The sequence below is a fragment of the Bipolaris sorokiniana genome (genome assembly GCF_000338995.1).
Source record: "Bipolaris sorokiniana ND90Pr unplaced genomic scaffold COCSAscaffold_13, whole genome shotgun sequence".
NCBI lineage: Eukaryota > Fungi > Ascomycota > Dothideomycetes > Pleosporales > Pleosporaceae > Bipolaris > Bipolaris sorokiniana.
In genome coordinates, this window is record NW_006911907.1 from 640,684 (window position 1) to 659,428 (window position 18,745).

The following is an 18,745-nucleotide window of genomic DNA, read 5'->3' on the forward strand; positions in this document are numbered from 1 at the left end:
TTTAGTAGTATGTGAAGATTGCATCGTACCTGTGATGGCACGTGCATGTCCCAAAACTACTCGAACCTCCGCGGCTTTGGCCGCAACTCTCGGCCTCTCGCAAGACATCCAGCATACCATTCCACTACAACAACAACCACACCTTCGTCTAGATATCCAGCATACAGCCAGCAACCATGGGCAACGACGGTGGATCCATTCCCAAACGGCGTGAACTCGTCAAAGAAGCCGCAAAGGCCCTAACAACTGCACAAATCAAAGAGGCGCAAACCGAACAACAAGAATACGCCTGGTCCACCGACCCTCTTACCCGCAAACCGCTCGCCCGCCCCGTGGTATCCGACGCAGCCGGCATCCTCTATAACAAAGACTCCATCATCGAGTACCTCCTCAAAGACGACAGCGATGTCGAAAAAGCTGAGATGAAGAAGATTGGGGGCGTCAAGGACTCCGAGCTAGGCACTTTTGGCGACAGAGTCAAGGGCCTCAAAGACGTCGTCGAAATCAAATTTGAAATCGACACTGCAGCGGAATCTGGCGCGGGCGAAAAGTGGAAGTGCCCGATTACCGGGGAGCGACTGGGCGCGGGAAGTAAAGCCGTGTATATAGTACCTTGTGGCCACGCTTTTGCAGGCAGCGTTATGAAGGAGATTTCAGAGAAGACGTGTTTGACTGTAAGTTTTGCCTGCCAACTTGAGTAACTGACACGAACTTACCTTTCACCCATCTCAGTGCAACGAGCCCTACGCCGAAAACGACGTCGTACCCATCCTTCCCACCGCCCCAACCGACATTGCGCGCCTGAACCTACGCTTGAAAACGCTGCGGGAAAAAGGACTTACGCATGCGCTGAAGAAAGCCCCAGGTAGCAAAAAGAAGCGCAAACACGCTTCTGCCGCCGACGACGACACTCAAGCCACCACCACCACCACCACCACCACCACCAGCGCCCCTACGAAACCCTCCTCTTCCTCCGACGAAGATAAAAAGACCAAACCCAAAGAAAACGGTACTACGGCGAAGGCTGTTTCAGCGAAGAGTGATGGAATTAAGAATAGTGCTACAGCTTCGCTGACAAGAAAAGTGCTGCAAGAGCAGGAAGAAAGGAACAAGCGGCGCAAGATGGCGCAGAATGAGAATGTGAATAGTTTGTTTAGTAAAAAGGAGCATAAGGCTGCGGCGGGGAATAGTGCGGATTTCATGACGAGGGGGTTTAGTATTGGGAAGAAGTGAGTGAGATCGGGCATTTATTGTTTTTGTTTTTGTGTATTATGGGCGTGGAAAAGGGGGAGGCATGTAAATGATTGTTCAAGTAGAAGATTCAAGAGTAATGATACCCTGTGATTTTTCAACATCGCAAGTGGTTCTTCTAACTTTTATGTAAAGGAGTGATGTCTGGTGTCACTGATGGCGTTACATCAAGTACATGTGTACATAGAAATCTATATGGGCTAGCTTTCATATAGGCATTCCTGTATCCTTTCCCTACATTGATAAGCTAGGTAAGCATGGCATCGTGATCCCATTCATCAATCGTAGCCGTAATCTAGACATGTACCTCTCAGATTCCGTGACGCCTGCACGTTCTAACCCCCCCCGAAACAACAGTATCGAAACCCACAAGACACAAAGTGCCGTCTTCTGAATGAGACCGTTCTTACACTACAACCCGTCAACTGTATTCAGGTGCGTCCTTAACACCTAAACTTCCACAGCGCCTTTTGGCGCCTCCTCAGTCTTCAAATCAGACGGAGCCGGCTCCTCAAGAATCTCATCAAAGAGCCCTCCCTCAGGCTCTCTTTCCGTACCAATAACCCTGAGAATCCTCCACGCCCTACGGAACTCATCTCGGATAGCAACGATACCACGATGTGTCACCGTCCTCGCGACATTATGATCAGTCTCAAACGGATCCTCGATAGCAAACAGGTACCGATTGGTAACCTTCTTCTCAGCCGTAATCTTCGTTGTTGCGCTAACCCAGCCTTTACTCTGCTTCGTCACAATACCGCCGGGCGTGCGGAGCGAAAGGACTTCATTTGTCCAGTGGAACTGAGGTGGTCTCGGGTAACCGTAGCCGGATAACGCAGCGAAGTACTGGAAGAAGCCGCGTAGCAAGGCGCCGATTGATTGCGTGTTCTGCGTCAGACGGCCTTCTTGTGCTGCTTTGATGATTTCCTCTTCATTGCCCCAGAAGCGGACTTCGTAGCCTGAGATTTTGGTGTTTTTGAAATATTGCTCTAGAGCGGCTGCGTCGATGGGTAGTGGGACAGTGTGTTGGAGGTTCGGGCATACGGGTGGTGAGGCGATATTGACGAGGTAGTGTAGAACCATGAGAACCCATCCGTACGAGGAAAGGGTACCAGAATAGGCGCTATTGACTTTGCGGCGCTTGGCCCAGGATTTGACGAAGAGGACTATGGGGCGTACGCGAGGATCGGTTAGAGAGTAACAGCGGAGCATGTGAGTGTTGTGGATGCCGAGCGGATTTGCAAAGTTGATGTCGCACTGGATACCGCAACCATCCTTGGGGAAATCCAGGGGACCGACTACCTTCTCCCGCGTCCAAGACTTATCGGAGCGTTGGTTTTGAACCTTTTTGGCTTTATTCTCAGCGCTGTCATTGACAGGTTCATCCGGCTTCGTAGCTGTTTGTGGAGGTGTAGGCTCTGGGGACTCCGTCTTCATTTGAGCCTCGCGCAGGGCTTGAGCTCTTTCTATCAACTCTGCCCAGTTGACCTTCCAATTTGGATCAGAAGATACCGCCAAGTGGGCTGCAGCTTTTATCTCATCGTCGGAATCTTTGATTAGCTTTCGAATAGCAATCATCTCCTCATTATCAGAGGTTTCGAATAGCTTGCGAGCAGTAAACATCAACTCATCATCAGACTGCTTCCATAGCTTTGATCGAGGCACCGAACCCTGTACAGATAGTTCCTGGGGCTGATCCGAGGGAAACTTCTCTTCTTCAGGGAGTTGGTCCCACTTCCCACGTTCCTCAGTAAGAGCTGTGTATAGTTTGTCGGTGGGATGCTGGCAGATTTTCAAAATAGGCACACGCGTTCGTGTAAGGAGCCTGCCACCAAATTTTGCATCAAGCACTGCTCGTTCCAATAACCGTGGAATAGAGCGATCAATTTCAACTTCATGGGCTCTTGCGGGGTCCTTCCAATCTGGTATCACTGCGAGGTCCATGTCTGAGCCGGGAAGCCCAAAGCCAGATGCGAGACTGCCAAAGCCAACAAGAGAGATAGTCGCAATGTCTCCTGAGTATTCCCTGGTGAGCGCTTCCTTCATGATCGTCTCCAACTGCCGTCTGAACTCTTCTTTGGACTCCAACTCAGACCTAGACATCTCAACCTTGGGGATCTCCTCTGCTGCGATCATATCTAGATGTTTGACCTGGGCTTGTGGGTTCTCCTGAGGTTGGTTCATCTGTGTATGATGTGCATACGAAACTTGTGGACGAGCGTCTCCTCGTGGGCGCTGCATAACCCTTGGAGGGTATGCACGCGGGATACCATCTGCACTCTGGTTCCACTGCTGATGATGATGTTGTTGTTGTTGTTGTTGTCCAAATGGCTTTGAGACATGTGATTGGCTGTCTGGGGCCAGACCATTTTGTGACGCGTTGTGGAAATTTGTTGGGGGCTGCTGATGCCGTTGGTTGGGATAGTGTCCTCGTCCGCCTCCCCTGGGTAGAGAACCATTTACGGAGGGGTTCGCGCGCCATCCTTGACTTTGACCCTGATCTTGATTTGGAGCAGAGTGATCATGATAATTACCATCTGCGCCATTGTGGAAGTTCCCACGCCCCCTGCCTCGGCCCCGGCCCCGGCCCCGTCCTCGCCCACGGCCGCGACCTGGTTGAATATCTTGAGTAACTTGCCCAGACATGCTCACATTACCAAGTATCATGTTGCGCAACTGATTTTCCAGTCCAGTAGACTGCGATGAATTCGCCTGCTCCATTCTGTTGAGTTAGTCTAGTCGTTACAGGAAACTCAAATGATGGCTGGATCTAATCTTTGAGCGTTTGCTCGTGACAACAGATGCTTTTTCTGTCCAAAAGGCGAGAAGTGATCCGAGAAGATTTTTAAGGGGGTGACGGTGTGCTTGCGTGTCTTTGAAAGCAGCCGGTGACGCAGTAGATCAACTCCCGCTTTGAATTTTCTTATGGCGGCGGCTGCCGTTCACCGTTTCAGGCACTTGGCCCTCTGGTCAAAGCCACACTTTGGCTCGATGGGTGCCTAGAGTGGAGTGAGAAGTCGATGTCTTTCTTTGTGATCCACATGTGTCTAGGAAATTATGGTCCCGAGACTGTCCCTATTAGTTGGGGAGAGCGCAGACTGGGTGTTGCAATTGATGGTAATTTTGGCGATTGCTAGTCATGGTGTTCACTATATGTTTGGGAGAGCGGAGGCAGGGCTTCGCAGTGAGCGATGGGCTTGGCACGCTAAACGACTAGCGTGGAGCTGTGACGTTCCAACTGCGGTTCGGCCTTGAAGCACGACACTCCTTGGGACAAAGGCAACTTCGTCTCCGGCCAGTCTTTATCTGCCCACCTGCTGCCTTCATTCTTGTCCTCATCCTCAGAACCAGAATTTAATAATGAACGGCGCAATGAATAGAAGCCAGCCGCCTACTGCAGCGCCCGTCGCGCCCGTCGCCTCGAATGGCCAGCAGCCGCTGCAGCAACCGCAGCCATCGCAGCAGCAGATGCCTGTTCGTCGCCGTCGCCCGCGTCCCCAGGCTGATGTCCTGCGAAAACCCCGGCGCCCTTTGCAGAACATCACCAAACCCATGGTGTCTTTGTCGCAGATGAATGAGGCCAGGAAGCCCCCACCAGGCCCGGCCGCTGATGGCACGCATTCCAAAGACGCGCTGCGACAGGAGTATCTCGATCAAGGCGCCACCGTCTTTCCACTTATCGTGAGCCGCAAAGATCTGAAAGAGCTGCGACACCACGTTATGCGCCTGCAGAGCAAGAGCCATGTTGATATTACCGATGAGAAGCAGTTCACTCCGCCCATTAAGCTCCACCGTCGAGATCCCCGCGCGCCTCCTAGTGGTATCGGATCACACTACGAAGAGGAGGATACAAAGGAGGATTTGGAGGAGATAAAGGAGCGCGAGCGCATTGAACAGCAGAAGGAAGAGCGACGCAAAGTACGCGAGGAGAATCAGGCCAAGATCGCCCCTACCGGCATGAAGAAGCCCCCTGCTTTCCACAAGAAGACGGAGCAGAAGTACCGACCCGACGACACTCCAGAAGCAAAGAAGCGGCAGCTGCTACGCTACGAAGAAACATTGCCCTGGCATTTGGAGGACTACGAAAACAAGCAGACATGGGTAGGCACCTACGAATCGGAGCTGTCAGAGACACATGTCATGCTCTCAGCCACACGCCCTGGTGACCCAAATACGGCCATACAAATGGCGCCTATGGAGCGCTGGTACAGATTCAATGTCAAGGGCAAGATTAAGCCAACTAACGACGACGTGGACAAAATCTTGGCCAAGGTCGAGAGTGGTGGACCCAGGTTTTTTGCCGAGCTTGAGAGGCGTCAAGCGCAGCGTATGAAGGCTGAAGATGAGGCGAGGATGTTCAGCGGAGTGCGCACGCGTGTGGGTGGTGGTGCTGATGACGAGGGCCGGATCAAGCGGGAGCGTTTTGACGATGATACGATTGGATTTGTCAAACGGGAAGCTGATGCCGATGATATTGACTTCAACCTTGAAGAAGACTTCGCAGACGACGAAGAAGGACTCAATGGTCTCTTTGAGGGTGAAGAGCAAGACGTCAAAGAAGCAGCAGAGAAGCTGAAGCGTGATCAGCTGCAAGCAGCCCTTTGGGATCGTCCTGACGAGCAGCTGATAGCACAAAAGGAAGAAGAGGAGCGCAGGGCTGCTGAGGAGACGAGAGCCATGGAGAAGATCACGCGCAAGACGCTAGCCAAGCGCGAGAAACAATATGACTATCTCGACAGCGACCCCGAAAATCCATATCTCACCGAGAGCGAGTCGGACACAGACTCTGAGACGGAGCGACAACAAGCAAAGGAAGAGGCAGAGAAGAAAGCAGCTGAGCAGAACGGCAAAGCCCCAGAAGCTGGCAATGTACCGTCTGGTGCATCCACCAAGGGCTCCAACACTCCCTCGGGCAACCACAAGCCTGGGGAACCTAAGAGCAAAAAGCGGCCTGGTTCTCCCAATCTTTCGGAAGCTAGTGGCAACGAATCGTCGCGTAAGAAGCACAAGAAGAAGCACCACGACAAGCTGGCTGACGGATCTCGGAAATCCACTCTTGGCAATCTCAAGGGCGCAGGCTCTGGTAGTGACAGCGAGATGACCGACGCCGGCAAGAAGCGGAAGAAGGAAAAGAAGGAAAAGAACCGCATCATGCTCGGTGGATCACCCGCCGGTACTCCTGGTGCTAGTCGCGCAGGCAGCCCCGCCGCAAACGGTAGCCGCGCAGGTAGCCCCTCCGCCGGCCCGTCCAAACCCTCTCTGCCTTCCGCAAAGGAGATTTATGAATCCCTCCCACCTCAAGGCATGAACATCCAGAATCTCATTCTCAAGTTCAAGGGTCGTGTCGACAAGAGCAACACGCAAGTTTTCATCAAGCTCGTCAAAGCGGTTTCCCGCTTCGACAAGGCGAAGAGCTGGCTCACGCCCTTAGAGAAGCTACCGTCCGACGAACACATCAATGCGTTTATGAGCGCGGCGAATGCACCGAAGCCCGCATAGTGAAAAAAAAAGCAGCGTCGCGATTAGAGGAGGAAAGGGGTTTCTTTTTGTATCATAGTTCTTACATTAGAATGCGCGATAGACGATGAGTTGGCGGATATTCCTCAGACTGAAATGCTCGGATGAAGCACATTATGGAAATGCAAAGTTCAAAAACACGAATCATCGTATGCAATCATTTTTTAATCAAATTCTTAAGATGCGTTACTATCTACACTCTTTTTCTTGCTGAATGTATCTCCTCGTCCTCTGTACTCACACCCGCTTCTGACGTAGTATTTCCCCTCCCTTCCTCAGCAGCAAGCTCATCAACCACCTTTTCGTTTGCCCTTGTTTTTCTCTCCTCTGCCTCTACCGGCCCATGCAACGCCTTATCCTTCGTCTTCCCATCCGCACTATCCATATCCTTCTTCCTCATACTCCACCCGCCACTCCACCCCACCCACCCGTCTTCCCACGGCCCCCTGGCCAACATAACACATATAGCAGCGCACACAAACCCGACACTCAAACTCCCACTCCCAATCCACCCCGTAGCCGCATAGACGTGATTCCCCGCGGCAGTCCCGATTAACTGCCCACAAAACGTCGCAACCATAAACGCCGTATTAACGCCATTCCGGCGCTTTGGCTCTACACTGTAGATGGCCGAGCGGTTCGCAATCTGTGCGGTCTGATTCCCGAAGTCCATGAGGAGAGCCTGCAGCACGGGGCCTGCAACGGTAAATGTGCCGATGTAGGTACCTAGGCACACGCCTATGAGCGAGCACGAGAGACCGAAGAAGACGGAAAAGTGCGGGACGAAGCGATCGGTGACTGTGTGTGCGTAAATGGGGGAGATGAGCATGCCGGCTATGCCGATGAGGCCGAAGAGACCGATTATGAGGGAAGAGTAGTGAAAAGGTTCGCCGGCGAGTAGAAACGTTAGCGTTGTCCAGAAAGATGTAAAGGGTGCGCTGGTAAAGAGGCCCGTGAGGCAAGCTTGCACGAGGACGGGGTGCTTGCGTGGCATCTTTACAATGTCGAATAGGATGCGGAAATAGTTCATTCCGCGGTTTGTAGCGGGGTAGTCTGGCATGAAGAGCCAAAGCAAGACGAAGATTGTGTATTGCAGGGCGAGGGCCATCCAGTAGACTGCGCGCCAGGTGGTGTAGTTCGATATGGTACCGGAGAGTACGCGGGCGACGAGCACGCCGAGCATTAGGCCAGATACAACGATTGAGAGGGCAGCAGCGCGGCGGGAGGGCGGTGCGAGGTCACCGACGAGTGGGAGCATGAGTTGAGGGGTTACGGTTGTGATGGCTACAATGAAGGATATTGCGGTGAAGGTTCCCAAGTCGTTTGTTAGGCAGAGTATTAACCTGGATAGTTGTCATTAATTAACTTTAGGTGACATAAGGAAAGTAGGGTCATAGATGTACCACAATGTTGCTGTGAATGCTACTAAACTGCATACAAAAGGTCTTCTTGGAAGCAAGTCTCCTAATGGACATAGGAATAACAGTCCAGTTGCGTACCCTGCCTGCATGACTGTGGGAATCTGTGCTACCTGTTCATACCGCACACCGAAGTCTCTAGCAAGAAGATTGAGAATAGGATGGTTGTAGTAGAGATTTGCGACTGTGAAGCCAGCGGCAAAGGCAAAAAGAACGTTCACTGCTGTTTTGTCAGAGTGTGGTCATAGTAGGTAAGAAGGTATGTTCCAATTTGCAACATAACACTTTTTGACTCTTATGCCGTTTGAGTGAGAGTTCAAGAAAAGAAAAAAGATAGACTAACGGTCGTGCATGAACACAGAAAAAACAACGTACTGCTCATAGAAAATTGCGGCGGCTTCTTAGGATCCCAACGGCAATGCGGCGGCGCCCAATTGAGGATCTCCCAGGCTCTTCTCCATGGCGATACTCTCAACTCCTCTTTTCCATTTTCAACAGCATCTCCTTTCATTGTGCCCACACCATCGCTTGCCCGAGACGTAGAGTTTGATGTCGCCGGCATTGTCTGACCTGCGCCAACTCCATTGGCCGACGGTGCTATGTTCCCCGCCTCGCTCTGTTGGTTCGGTGATTTACCCAATGATGAGCTTATTTTGGCGCACATGCCACAGCTCTTGCTTATCCTGTATGCGCGAATTAGAGGTACTAATAGGCGAAATGTGATGAAACAGAAAGAAGATATCAAAGCGGAAAACTTCCGAAAGCAATTCGCGGGTTACTAATGCACCGTTAATCAATGACGGAATCCTCCGGCACCGCGTCGGACTTTGGCTTCAGCGAGCACGAGCACTTATTTGTATCTATCAAGAGTCGGAGTTTAAAAGACCGTTGTTGCGATAGCCGGTATCGCCGCCAATCAGATAGAGGACGCTAAGGCACCGTGTCGACACAAGAGGACATGATCAGTAGGAATATGGTGCCTTTTTGGTATTCTACTTGTCATCATACGCCTAGGCAATATCGATAATTTGCTCGTCCTCGTCTTCTTCCGCGTTACCCATTTCTATCATCTTCCCACTACCACCAGCGCTGGCCATGTCTGGTATATCCTCCTCTTCACCCTCCTCTTTACGCATAATCACTTGAACTACGCGGTCGCATGCCTCGCGTACTTCCTCGTCGTCTACGTGCAAGTGACACTCCCGAACGATGGGGTACACCTTGACACGCCTGAGGACTTCTCTGCTTTCTTTGGTGGTACTCAGCAATAGCAGTGTCTCCAAATGTGTCTTGATGATTTGGTTATCTTTTTCTCGCTCCTTGTCGGGCTCTAGCAGCTGTAATTCGTCGAGCATACCCTCTGTGTCTTCGTCTGCATACTCCTCTGGTCCCATGAGTGGCAGGAGGATGTATGGTAGGAGGTTCGCGCCTATCGAAGGCGGCGGAAGGTTTGGATCGAGCGATAGGTTCGATAGTAGGACTGGATGCGCTGGTACGAGGAATGCGATGTTCTTGATTGTCGAGGCGACACCGAGGCGTCGGATATGTGAGACATGATCTGTGAACACCTGGATCTTGGTGATAGGAATGACGTTGTCATCATGCTCTTGGGGCGAGGTGAGGTACTCGCGCCCCTTGGGGAACTTAGCCAAGTCGGCGAAGAAGTATGACAGGTAGTCGAAGTCTGCGTTCTTGTTGTATGCGCCCTGTGCACCCTTGACAAAGCAGTCCATAAGCTGGTCCATTGCCCAAGCAGATTTGGATAACTCCTTTGAGACATCGCGCTTCAATTCCAGCACCCTTTGTAGAGAGTCGTCCTTGGCCATGTTGGCGAGTAGCATGGCGATTTCGTTCGCATTCTGTTCTTTGGCGTTCTGCAACAAGTCAGTGACTAGGGTCTGCGCTGTCTGGACGGGGAACTGACATACGGTTATCCGCGACAGTAGTGTCTCAAGAAACTCGTCATCCTTTGCAAGTGCCTTTTGGACTTCTGCGTCGGCGGAGACGTTGATGAGGATGGTCAGGGCATTCTTCGCGATGGGCGCATAATCCTTGACAAGGAGCTTGAGATCCTTGATGGGTTCTAGTTGATTACGTTTCCAGAGGGTCGGGTTTGATTGCGAGTATCCGACAAGATGTTCGGCCGCTGCATGGTGTAAGCAGCGTCTCGTGGCGGGGTGGAGGGGCTGCTCTGACCAGTCTGTCTGATCTGCGTGTTGCCGTGGTGCAGGAACTCGACTAGCTGGACAAGACGTGTTAGAATAGATACGAGCCGAGTCCACGTGCGACCTTTACTCACCTCTTCTAATTCTGACGGCATCTTGACTGTGACTGTGGCTTTTCTCTGCTGTCGTGAGCGATGACGAACACCCAACTTTTTCTCGCTTAGACACAGATTAAAGTTATCGATAGGCACTAGCGCACGCCTTGCACTCTCCCCTTCTCTCCCTCACCCCTCACGTGTCATCAGTCGCATGTGCATTCATCTAATCCCATATTGCCCCGACCTATTCTTAACCAGAAATGACCTGATTCTGTTACTAAACTCTAATTTGTAGTGTCTTGGATGCTAGCAGCAAACTACCCGGCCCGTTTGCGGACTGCACGGGCAAGGTGCCGTCACAAACTACCCCAAAAGCCAAGCGCTGCATTCACCAATGTGCAACTCCACATATGATGATCAGTTGTCCAGAGACAGGTACTCTCTGCGGGATTTTGCGATAAGCTCCGCCATTGTGTCTTGGTCCAACCCGGCCACATGTTAGGGCGGCTGCGTGCTCTCCGACGATGCACATGGGCTTGCTCGCCTTGCCGCCCACCACGAAGAGCTTGTACCGTCTCAGTACTGTTTGCAGCTCCCATGGCTGTCGTCCGTCCGTACTGCAGATACTGTCGCGTTGAGAATTTACGTGTGAATCTGCATGTACCGGGCTACTTTCCTCAAATCCTTTACACGTCTGAAAAGCAAGCAGGCCAGCACATACATACATACATACACGCCCACAGTATGTCTCTCCGCATTCGGCCAAGGACAGCCAAAGTGCCGTTGGCAGGCAATCAAGAGCTCGAAATAGATCCCTGCCTTGCAGCGGGCCGCCGGACTGGCCTCTTGTCACCTGCATAGGCTACCCATACTACGCAGGGTGGGCACACGTCAACAGCCAATCATAGTGTCATGTAGCCATGGTAAGATCTCGAGCTAGGGTGGTAGGGGGTGTAGCGAGTGGAAAGCGTTGGCGCTTAGCAGCAACAATCAGCCAACCACCCAAAATATAACCGCCGCTCATCAACTGATGAGTAGCGCCGAGCCTTACACACCTCTTGATTGGGCCCGTCTGACAACCTCCTCGCTGCATGGGGTAGTTTTCTGCATGGGAAATGTCAGTCTACCGCTATTGCCCTAGATGCATTCCTATGGCCTTTGTGCTGGCTCACAAGGCGTCGCTGTGTGTTTCGTCTTATAGTCGTTATCCCCAGATTACCCGACACGTCTAGTTGTACTCTGCCTGTGACGAGCCTTTGTTTCCCTACACAGCCAGCACCTGTTCCGTTTAGTCTCGCCAGTCATTTTGAGCCAATTCATTTTCTTAAAAAGTAGAGTGCTGGACATTCATCATGGCAGGACCCGCATTTCAACTCTTCCCTCCACCCCGTGCTCCAAGACAACCGAGTCCAAACAATAAGCCGTCGCCTGTTGTAAAAAGCTCTGTTCCAGAAACCCCATCAACAGAGAGTGCAAAGGCAGCACAGCCTCCAAACGACTTCCACGAATTCGTCATTCAGGTCAACCCACCGCCAGCCTCTCCGTCTATCCAAATGGCACCCCCGCGATCAATCCCAGCTCCACCCCAGGCACATTTGCCAAACTCTCAAGCCCCAAGAATACCTACTCCCGCTAGCAGACCACACTTCGAATCGCCTTCACAAAGAAGAACTCCTTCGTTACAAATGGACCGGCAAGAAAGTTTCTATCGCCAACAAGATGCCCGCATTGTTTCACCAATATCGCCCCCACAGAACAACTACATTGACGACATTCAATATACAGCCAGCCCAGATCTAAACCGTGCAGTCTCTCCTGCGTTCTCGGAAGCCCAGACCCTAGTACGAGCGAATAGCTCTGCTACAAGAGTACGATGCGCATCACCTCAAGAAGAGATACCAATGCGATCGATGTTCCCAGTCTACGATCCTACTGTTCCTCTTTCACGGCAACCGTACCAACCCACTCAAGCATCACCGACAACTCAGATCCCACGGACGCAAATCAGCCGATCGCCATACTCGTCCGAATCGTATGTTCCACACAGCAATGTCCACACAAGCAGTTCGATACCTCACCCACCACCAAAGCCTTTCTTCACTCCTTCAAATCTGCTGGACAACATGTGGTTAGCAACCAATGGTCAGGAAGAGCCAGACGTGCAGATCTATACATTGAGAATGCACCGAGCAACAGCAGCGAATCCTACGATTACTTTTGGAACAACTCCTTCTCTCCCATTCTATTCCATGGCACAATCGAACCTTGCTGGTAACCACGAAATACCGAGTATCATGAATGAGGTCCTAATCCAGAGGCACCATCCTACTCAGCCGCGAGTTTTACCCATCGCTCAGCTCGATCTGATTGCACCACCTTCACTGGATAACGGAACATTCAATCCTGCTCAACAAGAAGATACAACCCTCCTTACTAGTATATATCCCAAACTCGCTGCTCTCCAAGCACTTGATGCTGCGGCTAATTCGCCGTCCGCTTCTCACCTTGCGTTGTCTGATCCCGGTGCCCAATCACCGGCTGCACAAAGATTGGCTGAAGGCGTCCTTGCGGAAAGTGCCCAGCGTGAATGCTGTGCACTTGCATGGACAAGGGATCACCCACAACAGCAGGCAAATCCTTGGGCTCAGCACATACCATCAGAAGGTTCATACCAGCTGCACCACCCAACGCTTGGTAATTTCCCCATATCCATTGAGGGCGATTGTTCTGTCATCAACATGCCGTCGACACGACCTGTAACAGCTTTCTACGGACACAACATGCCCATGACCGCACAAAACATAGCACGAAAGCCCGCTGCTATCACCGTCCTGAATCCATACGTCCTTTCCCCAACAACGCCACGGACTAATGCTTTCTCACCGCTACCGCCTCCACCACGGTTCGATGGCGTGATTCGCCCAACATCCATGACACCATCTGAGATGTCTGTGGGCCAACTCCCCACAACCACCGACGCTACGGCAGACGACGCCATGCTAGCCCGTCTTGACTTCACTAATGACGCGCTCATCCTCAACTTTGGTGCCCTGACACGATTCGGAAACCCATTCCTCGTCGATGTGGTAACATCCACACTCCTCGCTGTTGCCGTCGCAGAAGCAACCCGCGGCCGCAAAGCCCGCAACAGGAGCCAAGATAGCTTCGAGCCGCCACCCCCAAGTTTCACCCTGACCCACCAAAAAGAAGACACTGCGAAAGCTTTCAAGGACTCTTTTGTCGAGGGCTTCCAAGGAATCGGTGGAACAAAGACCAAACCCCCATTTTCCAGCAAGGGACTCAAGAAATTCGCGTCAAGCTTGAAGAGCACAACAACTGGGACGCCGCGCAGCGAGAGTACTAGCGGAAGTTTCGATAAAGACATCGAGCTTGGAGAGTGGTATGGACAGCAGGATAAGCATACTAAAACTAAAGAAACAAAAGCAGAGAAGAAGGCAAAGAAGGCGAAGAGCTCGCAGAATGGTGATGATAATAAACTCCCGTTTGTAGCGAGGGCTGCTATTACCGTCTTAACGTTCGCGTTCAAGTCTGTTGTCTTTGTGCTCAAGATTGTGATCAAGGTTGTCGCGGGTGTGGTGGTAATGATTACAAGGAACGTCGGCAAGCTGTGAGTGTGCAGTTACTGCATGAGGCTAGACCTCTTCTCTTTTTCTTCTTTTTTACAAATTATCTGGGAGGATTTGGCGTTTAGGATTTTCCTGCATTATACCATTCTTTGCATTCGCTTTTTCTGGTCTTCGAAGACTAGCTAGTATTAGTATCTGAGACGAATTAATCATTTGAGTACCTGCAATCTGTTCATCGCGCGTGCTTACTATTGGTTTAATGGGTTATGGCTTGGGATGTACCGTCTTCTATATGTATTGCTGGTGTCCGCATACAGAAAAGGCAGTCACGATGATGTATCTCATGCATGATTGCAATCGTCTTTGGGTATTACCGGCAGACATGGTAGAGCCAGACCCTTCATGACTCTGTTCCACGGCTACCACTCATCACCACAATCGCACATCTAGAGTATCATCAATAAAGAGCTACAAGAACAGACTCTAGAATGGGAAGAAGAGCCGCAACCTACTCATAAACCTGTGTAACACTTACCATCATGAACTCTTCCTTCTCTTCCTTCCCCTCCCTCCTTACCAAGTCCTCCAGGATCTCATCTGCATCGCGGGAAATGAAACCAAAATGACCCTCCCCCTCCTTCAACCGCAACACACATCCTGGTAAAAGCTCCTTAGCCCGCTCCACCATCCCAATCGGCGAATTCCTATCATCCTTCCCATGCCACAGCGTCAACGGCACCTCCCCCTCCCCAACATGCACATGCGCAAGCTCAAATCCCCACTCACTCCCATTAAGCTTCGCCTCCCACCCCACGCCCTCACTCCCCTGATGAAAAGACTCCTTCGTCATCGCCACAAACGTTGGCCAAACATTCGCGCAGCGAATCGCTTTCTGATCTCCCGGATGCCAATTCTCCACCTCTCTCGATAACGCATCTTCGAAAACACGGGGATCCTCATTCCGACTCGGTCTTCCCATCTTATTATCAAACAGCGCGGCGGTAAAGCTCGTCATCCACGGCGCTATCCATAGAACGATTCGCGATGGCAGTATCATACCGGATGTACCTAGCTTAACGGGGTACAACCCACCCACTATACTCGCGCTGAGCAGCCTCTCCTTTGGAATCTCTTTTATACACGCCAGCGCGTACGGTGCGCCCTCCGCAACACCTAGCACGTAGAACTGGTGGATTTTAAGGTGTTCGGTGAGAGCGAGGATGTCGGCTGGGAAGTCGAGTATGCGGCGGTTATGCTGGAAAGTCGAGAGACCGTTGCCTGGTCTGTCGGGCGCAATAAGCCTGATGTTGTGTGTTGCGCAGCTTGAGTGCCAGAGCTTGCCTTCGTAGCGCGACGAGGGGTAGCCGTGTAGGTAGATGATGGTGCGTTGGGGGACGGGGCTGCCGTAGATGGCGTAGGAGAGCTTGCGCCCGTCTGGTAGTTTTAGGGACTCGTTTTCTTGCTGCATCGTAATAGCGATGACGGTAACAGTAAAAGAAATGCGATCAAAGCATAGCTATACATTATGTTTTTTGGCGGGAGGGGGGAGGCAAATATCACTCTTTACTATTACTACGCGGCGATCTAAGGGTCCAGCAGTAAGGGTGCACGGGCAATGCCTTCTGCAGGGACGCAAGGTGACGCATGGTTGGGGGATCGCCTCGTTTGATGTACGATCGACGATAGTACACCCTGGCTGTGGTAAGAAGCGGGGTATAAAATAGGAATATCAAATGTGGATTGGGGGGCATGTGGCTCGGTAAAGCGAAACACAAAGAGCGCTATGGCTGTGAAGAGCAAAGATCTCCACGCTTGTTGTTGGCTAGCTCTTACTTCACATGCATTTGTCTGGCGACACAAGCCGTCTAGATTTATGAGCTTTTGGGGGTTTCGTCTTAGACGAGATTGGGGGCGTTGCGTTGTGGAGCTCCCTGAATATGCCGCAGACTGCTTCGGGATGGGCGATGGCATCATTGCGAGCGGAAATGGATAGTAGGGGCTTGGTAAAGTATGGTTAAATGACTCGTTTTACTGAAATCCCGCAGACTGCCGGAGTTTATTCCAGCCTCCATCACTTTGAGAGGTTGCTTTTTCGTGGCCTCCGTCACCATCGTGCTTCGTTGGGGATGCATGTTTTGTATCTCGTCACACGAATTCCCTGTAAGAGTTGCAGACTGTTTACAGGTATTTGGCATTTTCCGGGTGCTTGGGAATCATCTGGAAACTGCAGTGTCGTAGTAGCTGTGATCAGATGGAGTTTGACAGAGTATTCCAGATGACCTGTCATGTCATCTTGCAATCCTTCGTTCTTGTCTCACTCTCATTTGCAAAAGCTCTTTAATAGTGAAGGAACTACCAAGATTCATCCTTGGATTCCCGATCTGAGTCGCCAAAGATCAGCAGCCACTGCTTACTATAAAACCCTCTCACTGTCCGGATTTGTATCTTTCCTAACTTTGGACAATAGGTAATGGCTGTATATCAGACACAATGGCGGTATAGATAGCATATCTGTCAAACTTAAGATTCGTTATCGATAGCGAGTAGATGGCTAACTCCTTACAGCTTTGGTGCTCTCAGATAGCGTGTAGGTAGTAAATGACAGGTGACAAATCCCTCAGCTACAACACAGAAAAGAAACAGCCACACAAGGCAAATCAAACAACACTCTTTATCTTCACTCTTACTTCCCGCTGCAATCATCAAGACCCATCCCCAGTCCCAAACAGAACCTCCACCCCACCACCCACTAAAGAGTCCTCAAAAGCGCCTTAATAAACCCCTCCTCCTTCGCTTTTTTCTTTGGAAAAATTCTCCCATCAGTCGTATACTCCCTAAATGCCGCGTAGTTCTTAAACCGTATCACCGGCACCCCCATATTGCGATGATCAATCAGATTCACCAAGTTGACCAGTACCTTCCTGCTTCCGAGAACCTGTACACAACACATTAGTCAACCTCGAATAGCTATCAGAAAGGGTAAGAACTTGGAAGGGGGGAGGGAAAGGTAATCTACATACCGTTTTGCACTGCGTAATACTCCCCGGCACCTCAGCAATAAGCACCTCGCGGCAAAGCGCCTGCCACGATTCCAACTTCGATGTATCCTTTCCGTACGCGGCATCAAATTCCGCGGCTTGACATTGTGTCCAGCGCTTGCTTCTGAGTTTGGGCTTCCAGTTTCGCGTGTTGGCGAGGCGTTCGAAATTGGATTTTAGACCTGCGGTGGGATCGTAGGTGAAAGAGTGGAATTGCGAGAACCAGGTGCCGCCGGGGTTGGGTTTGCGCGGGTCTGGAGAGGGAGTCGGGGAGGGGGTGGCTTGGGATGGGTTAGTTGGGGATTCAGGGTATGAGGGGGTGGTAGGGTGGTGGTACTTACGAAGGGAGTGGGGGCGGTGAGGAGCCATGGTGGAGTCGAGTGACGGTACACTAGTTTCGTGAGCGCAGAGGTTGTATTGCTGTCAGGGTTACTGGATGATGGAAGATTACATAGATTCTACACGCGGTTAATATAGAAGTCACTTTTACAGCCTGGGGCAACAAACAAATCCATCGTATGCGGCGCAGAGGCTACATGCATGACGCCGCAGCGGCAACAGACCACCATAAAGAAGAAAAAACCCTTGTATCGCTGTAGCCTAATGCTATTCGTGAGCTGTTAGAGGGCGATGAGTTAACAATCCTGAGGCATTGCTATCTAATACGTGCTGGGCGCATTGAGCGGATGACGCACGGTGGTGTCACTGTGCCACACACATGCATACAAGGCAGATTTGGGGCAGTGCAAATATTGATGGGACGGAATCTGGCCAATTGCTGCCTTGGACATGTATTGGGGTGCCAGTGGTCATTGTCAATTGTTTGAAAGGATTGGTTCGCAAGCTATGGCACGGCACCGAGCAGGACGTGCCGTCCCGTACGTACGCCACTGCATGAGACAGCCACAACCCCAAAACATATTGGCTAGCGCTTAGTCCAATTCGAGATGTATTTTTTTATGCGAGTGAAACACTGAGTTCAGAGAGGGAGAAGGAAATTTGTCGTCTTTCGCCACATTGAGAGAATACCTTCATGCATCTTGTGATGGTGTGAAGAGCTGCTCGACACCACAACGGCAGCAAGAGCCTTGCCATCGAGCTAGGCTACCTACATTGTTATCAATTTGAGTCTTCTTATCGACACGGAAAATTGCATTACCAAACTCGCGACAGTTCTTGTCACCTCGGCCAATACCCTCAAAAGAGCAGTGAATGTACGATGCAGCATTTAGAGAGTACGATATCTCAGCTAGTCTCCAGCCGTAGCGTTCGAAAGTAATAGATACTATTGGAAATTAGGTACGATTCTTGTTTATCCGGAGACTGAATTCAACACATAGGTAAGAGAGATGCAATTTCGGTCTTCCCATCATGTATATTCGATGCCCAAATGTCAAATCACATGCTCCGAACTCCAATAACATGGCCCTGAATGACCGTGGCGGCTACAATCTGCAAAGCAGCGATCTAAAGCATCCGCCACCCGCTTTCGCAGCATCCCTTGGGAAACACCCGCTCTTGCGGATGCTCTTCCGTAACTTGCTGAGAGACTCGTACTGAACGATCTTGATCTTTGGATTTCGCTTGTTATCAATGACGGTAAAGAGGTTTATCTTTAAAGGATCAAGGGCCTATCTACGATTAGCACTCTTTTTCTTTGTGCCTAGCTGG

General features: G+C 51.1%; 7 protein-coding genes across 7 annotated transcripts; 3 read left to right on the forward strand and 4 right to left on the reverse strand.

Moving 5' to 3' along the window:
- Positions 1 to 176: 176 nt before the first annotated feature.
- On the forward strand, positions 177 to 1,233 carry COCSADRAFT_97445 (uncharacterized protein; the record flags this gene model as incomplete). The annotated part of the gene is made up of 2 exons (XM_007705144.1): positions 177 to 674; positions 733 to 1,233. The coding sequence occupies 2 exons, from the start codon at positions 177 to 179 to the stop codon at positions 1,231 to 1,233; spliced, it is 999 nt and encodes a 332-aa protein (XP_007703334.1).
- Positions 1,234 to 1,701: 468 nt separating this feature from the next.
- On the reverse strand, positions 1,702 to 3,972 carry COCSADRAFT_149352 (uncharacterized protein; the record flags this gene model as incomplete). Its single annotated transcript, XM_007705145.1, has 2 exons — positions 1,702 to 2,829; positions 2,929 to 3,972. 2 exons carry the CDS (start codon positions 3,970 to 3,972, stop codon positions 1,702 to 1,704), a joined length of 2,172 nt encoding a protein of 723 aa, XP_007703335.1.
- A 553-nt stretch (positions 3,973 to 4,525) lies between these two features.
- COCSADRAFT_39674 (uncharacterized protein) lies at positions 4,526 to 7,180 on the forward strand. Its single transcript, XM_007704890.1, has one exon. The coding sequence runs from the start codon at positions 4,612 to 4,614 to the stop codon at positions 6,748 to 6,750; it is 2,139 nt and encodes a 712-aa protein (XP_007703080.1). The 5' UTR covers positions 4,526 to 4,611; the 3' UTR covers positions 6,751 to 7,180.
- A 1,813-nt stretch (positions 7,181 to 8,993) lies between these two features.
- On the reverse strand, positions 8,994 to 10,539 carry COCSADRAFT_39675 (uncharacterized protein). The gene is made up of 4 exons (XM_007704891.1): positions 10,486 to 10,539; positions 10,383 to 10,428; positions 10,115 to 10,332; positions 8,994 to 10,060 (listed from the first exon to the last, which is right to left on the reverse strand). The coding sequence occupies exons 1-4, from the start codon at positions 10,504 to 10,506 to the stop codon at positions 9,197 to 9,199; spliced, it is 1,149 nt and encodes a 382-aa protein (XP_007703081.1). The 5' UTR covers positions 10,507 to 10,539; the 3' UTR covers positions 8,994 to 9,196.
- A 1,446-nt stretch (positions 10,540 to 11,985) lies between these two features.
- Positions 11,986 to 14,263, forward strand: COCSADRAFT_39678 (uncharacterized protein). Its single transcript, XM_007704892.1, has one exon. It carries the CDS (start codon positions 12,003 to 12,005, stop codon positions 14,079 to 14,081), a length of 2,079 nt encoding a protein of 692 aa, XP_007703082.1. The 5' UTR covers positions 11,986 to 12,002; the 3' UTR covers positions 14,082 to 14,263.
- A 76-nt stretch (positions 14,264 to 14,339) lies between these two features.
- COCSADRAFT_237950 (uncharacterized protein) lies at positions 14,340 to 15,735 on the reverse strand. The gene has a single exon (XM_007705146.1). It carries the CDS (start codon positions 15,502 to 15,504, stop codon positions 14,545 to 14,547), a length of 960 nt encoding a protein of 319 aa, XP_007703336.1. The 5' UTR covers positions 15,505 to 15,735; the 3' UTR covers positions 14,340 to 14,544.
- A 799-nt stretch (positions 15,736 to 16,534) lies between these two features.
- COCSADRAFT_124292 (uncharacterized protein) lies at positions 16,535 to 17,443 on the reverse strand (the record flags this gene model as incomplete). Its single annotated transcript, XM_007705147.1, has 3 exons — positions 16,535 to 16,971; positions 17,057 to 17,355; positions 17,416 to 17,443. The coding sequence occupies 3 exons, from the start codon at positions 17,441 to 17,443 to the stop codon at positions 16,786 to 16,788; spliced, it is 513 nt and encodes a 170-aa protein (XP_007703337.1). The 3' UTR covers positions 16,535 to 16,785.
- Between the last annotated feature and the right edge of the window lie 1,302 nt (positions 17,444 to 18,745).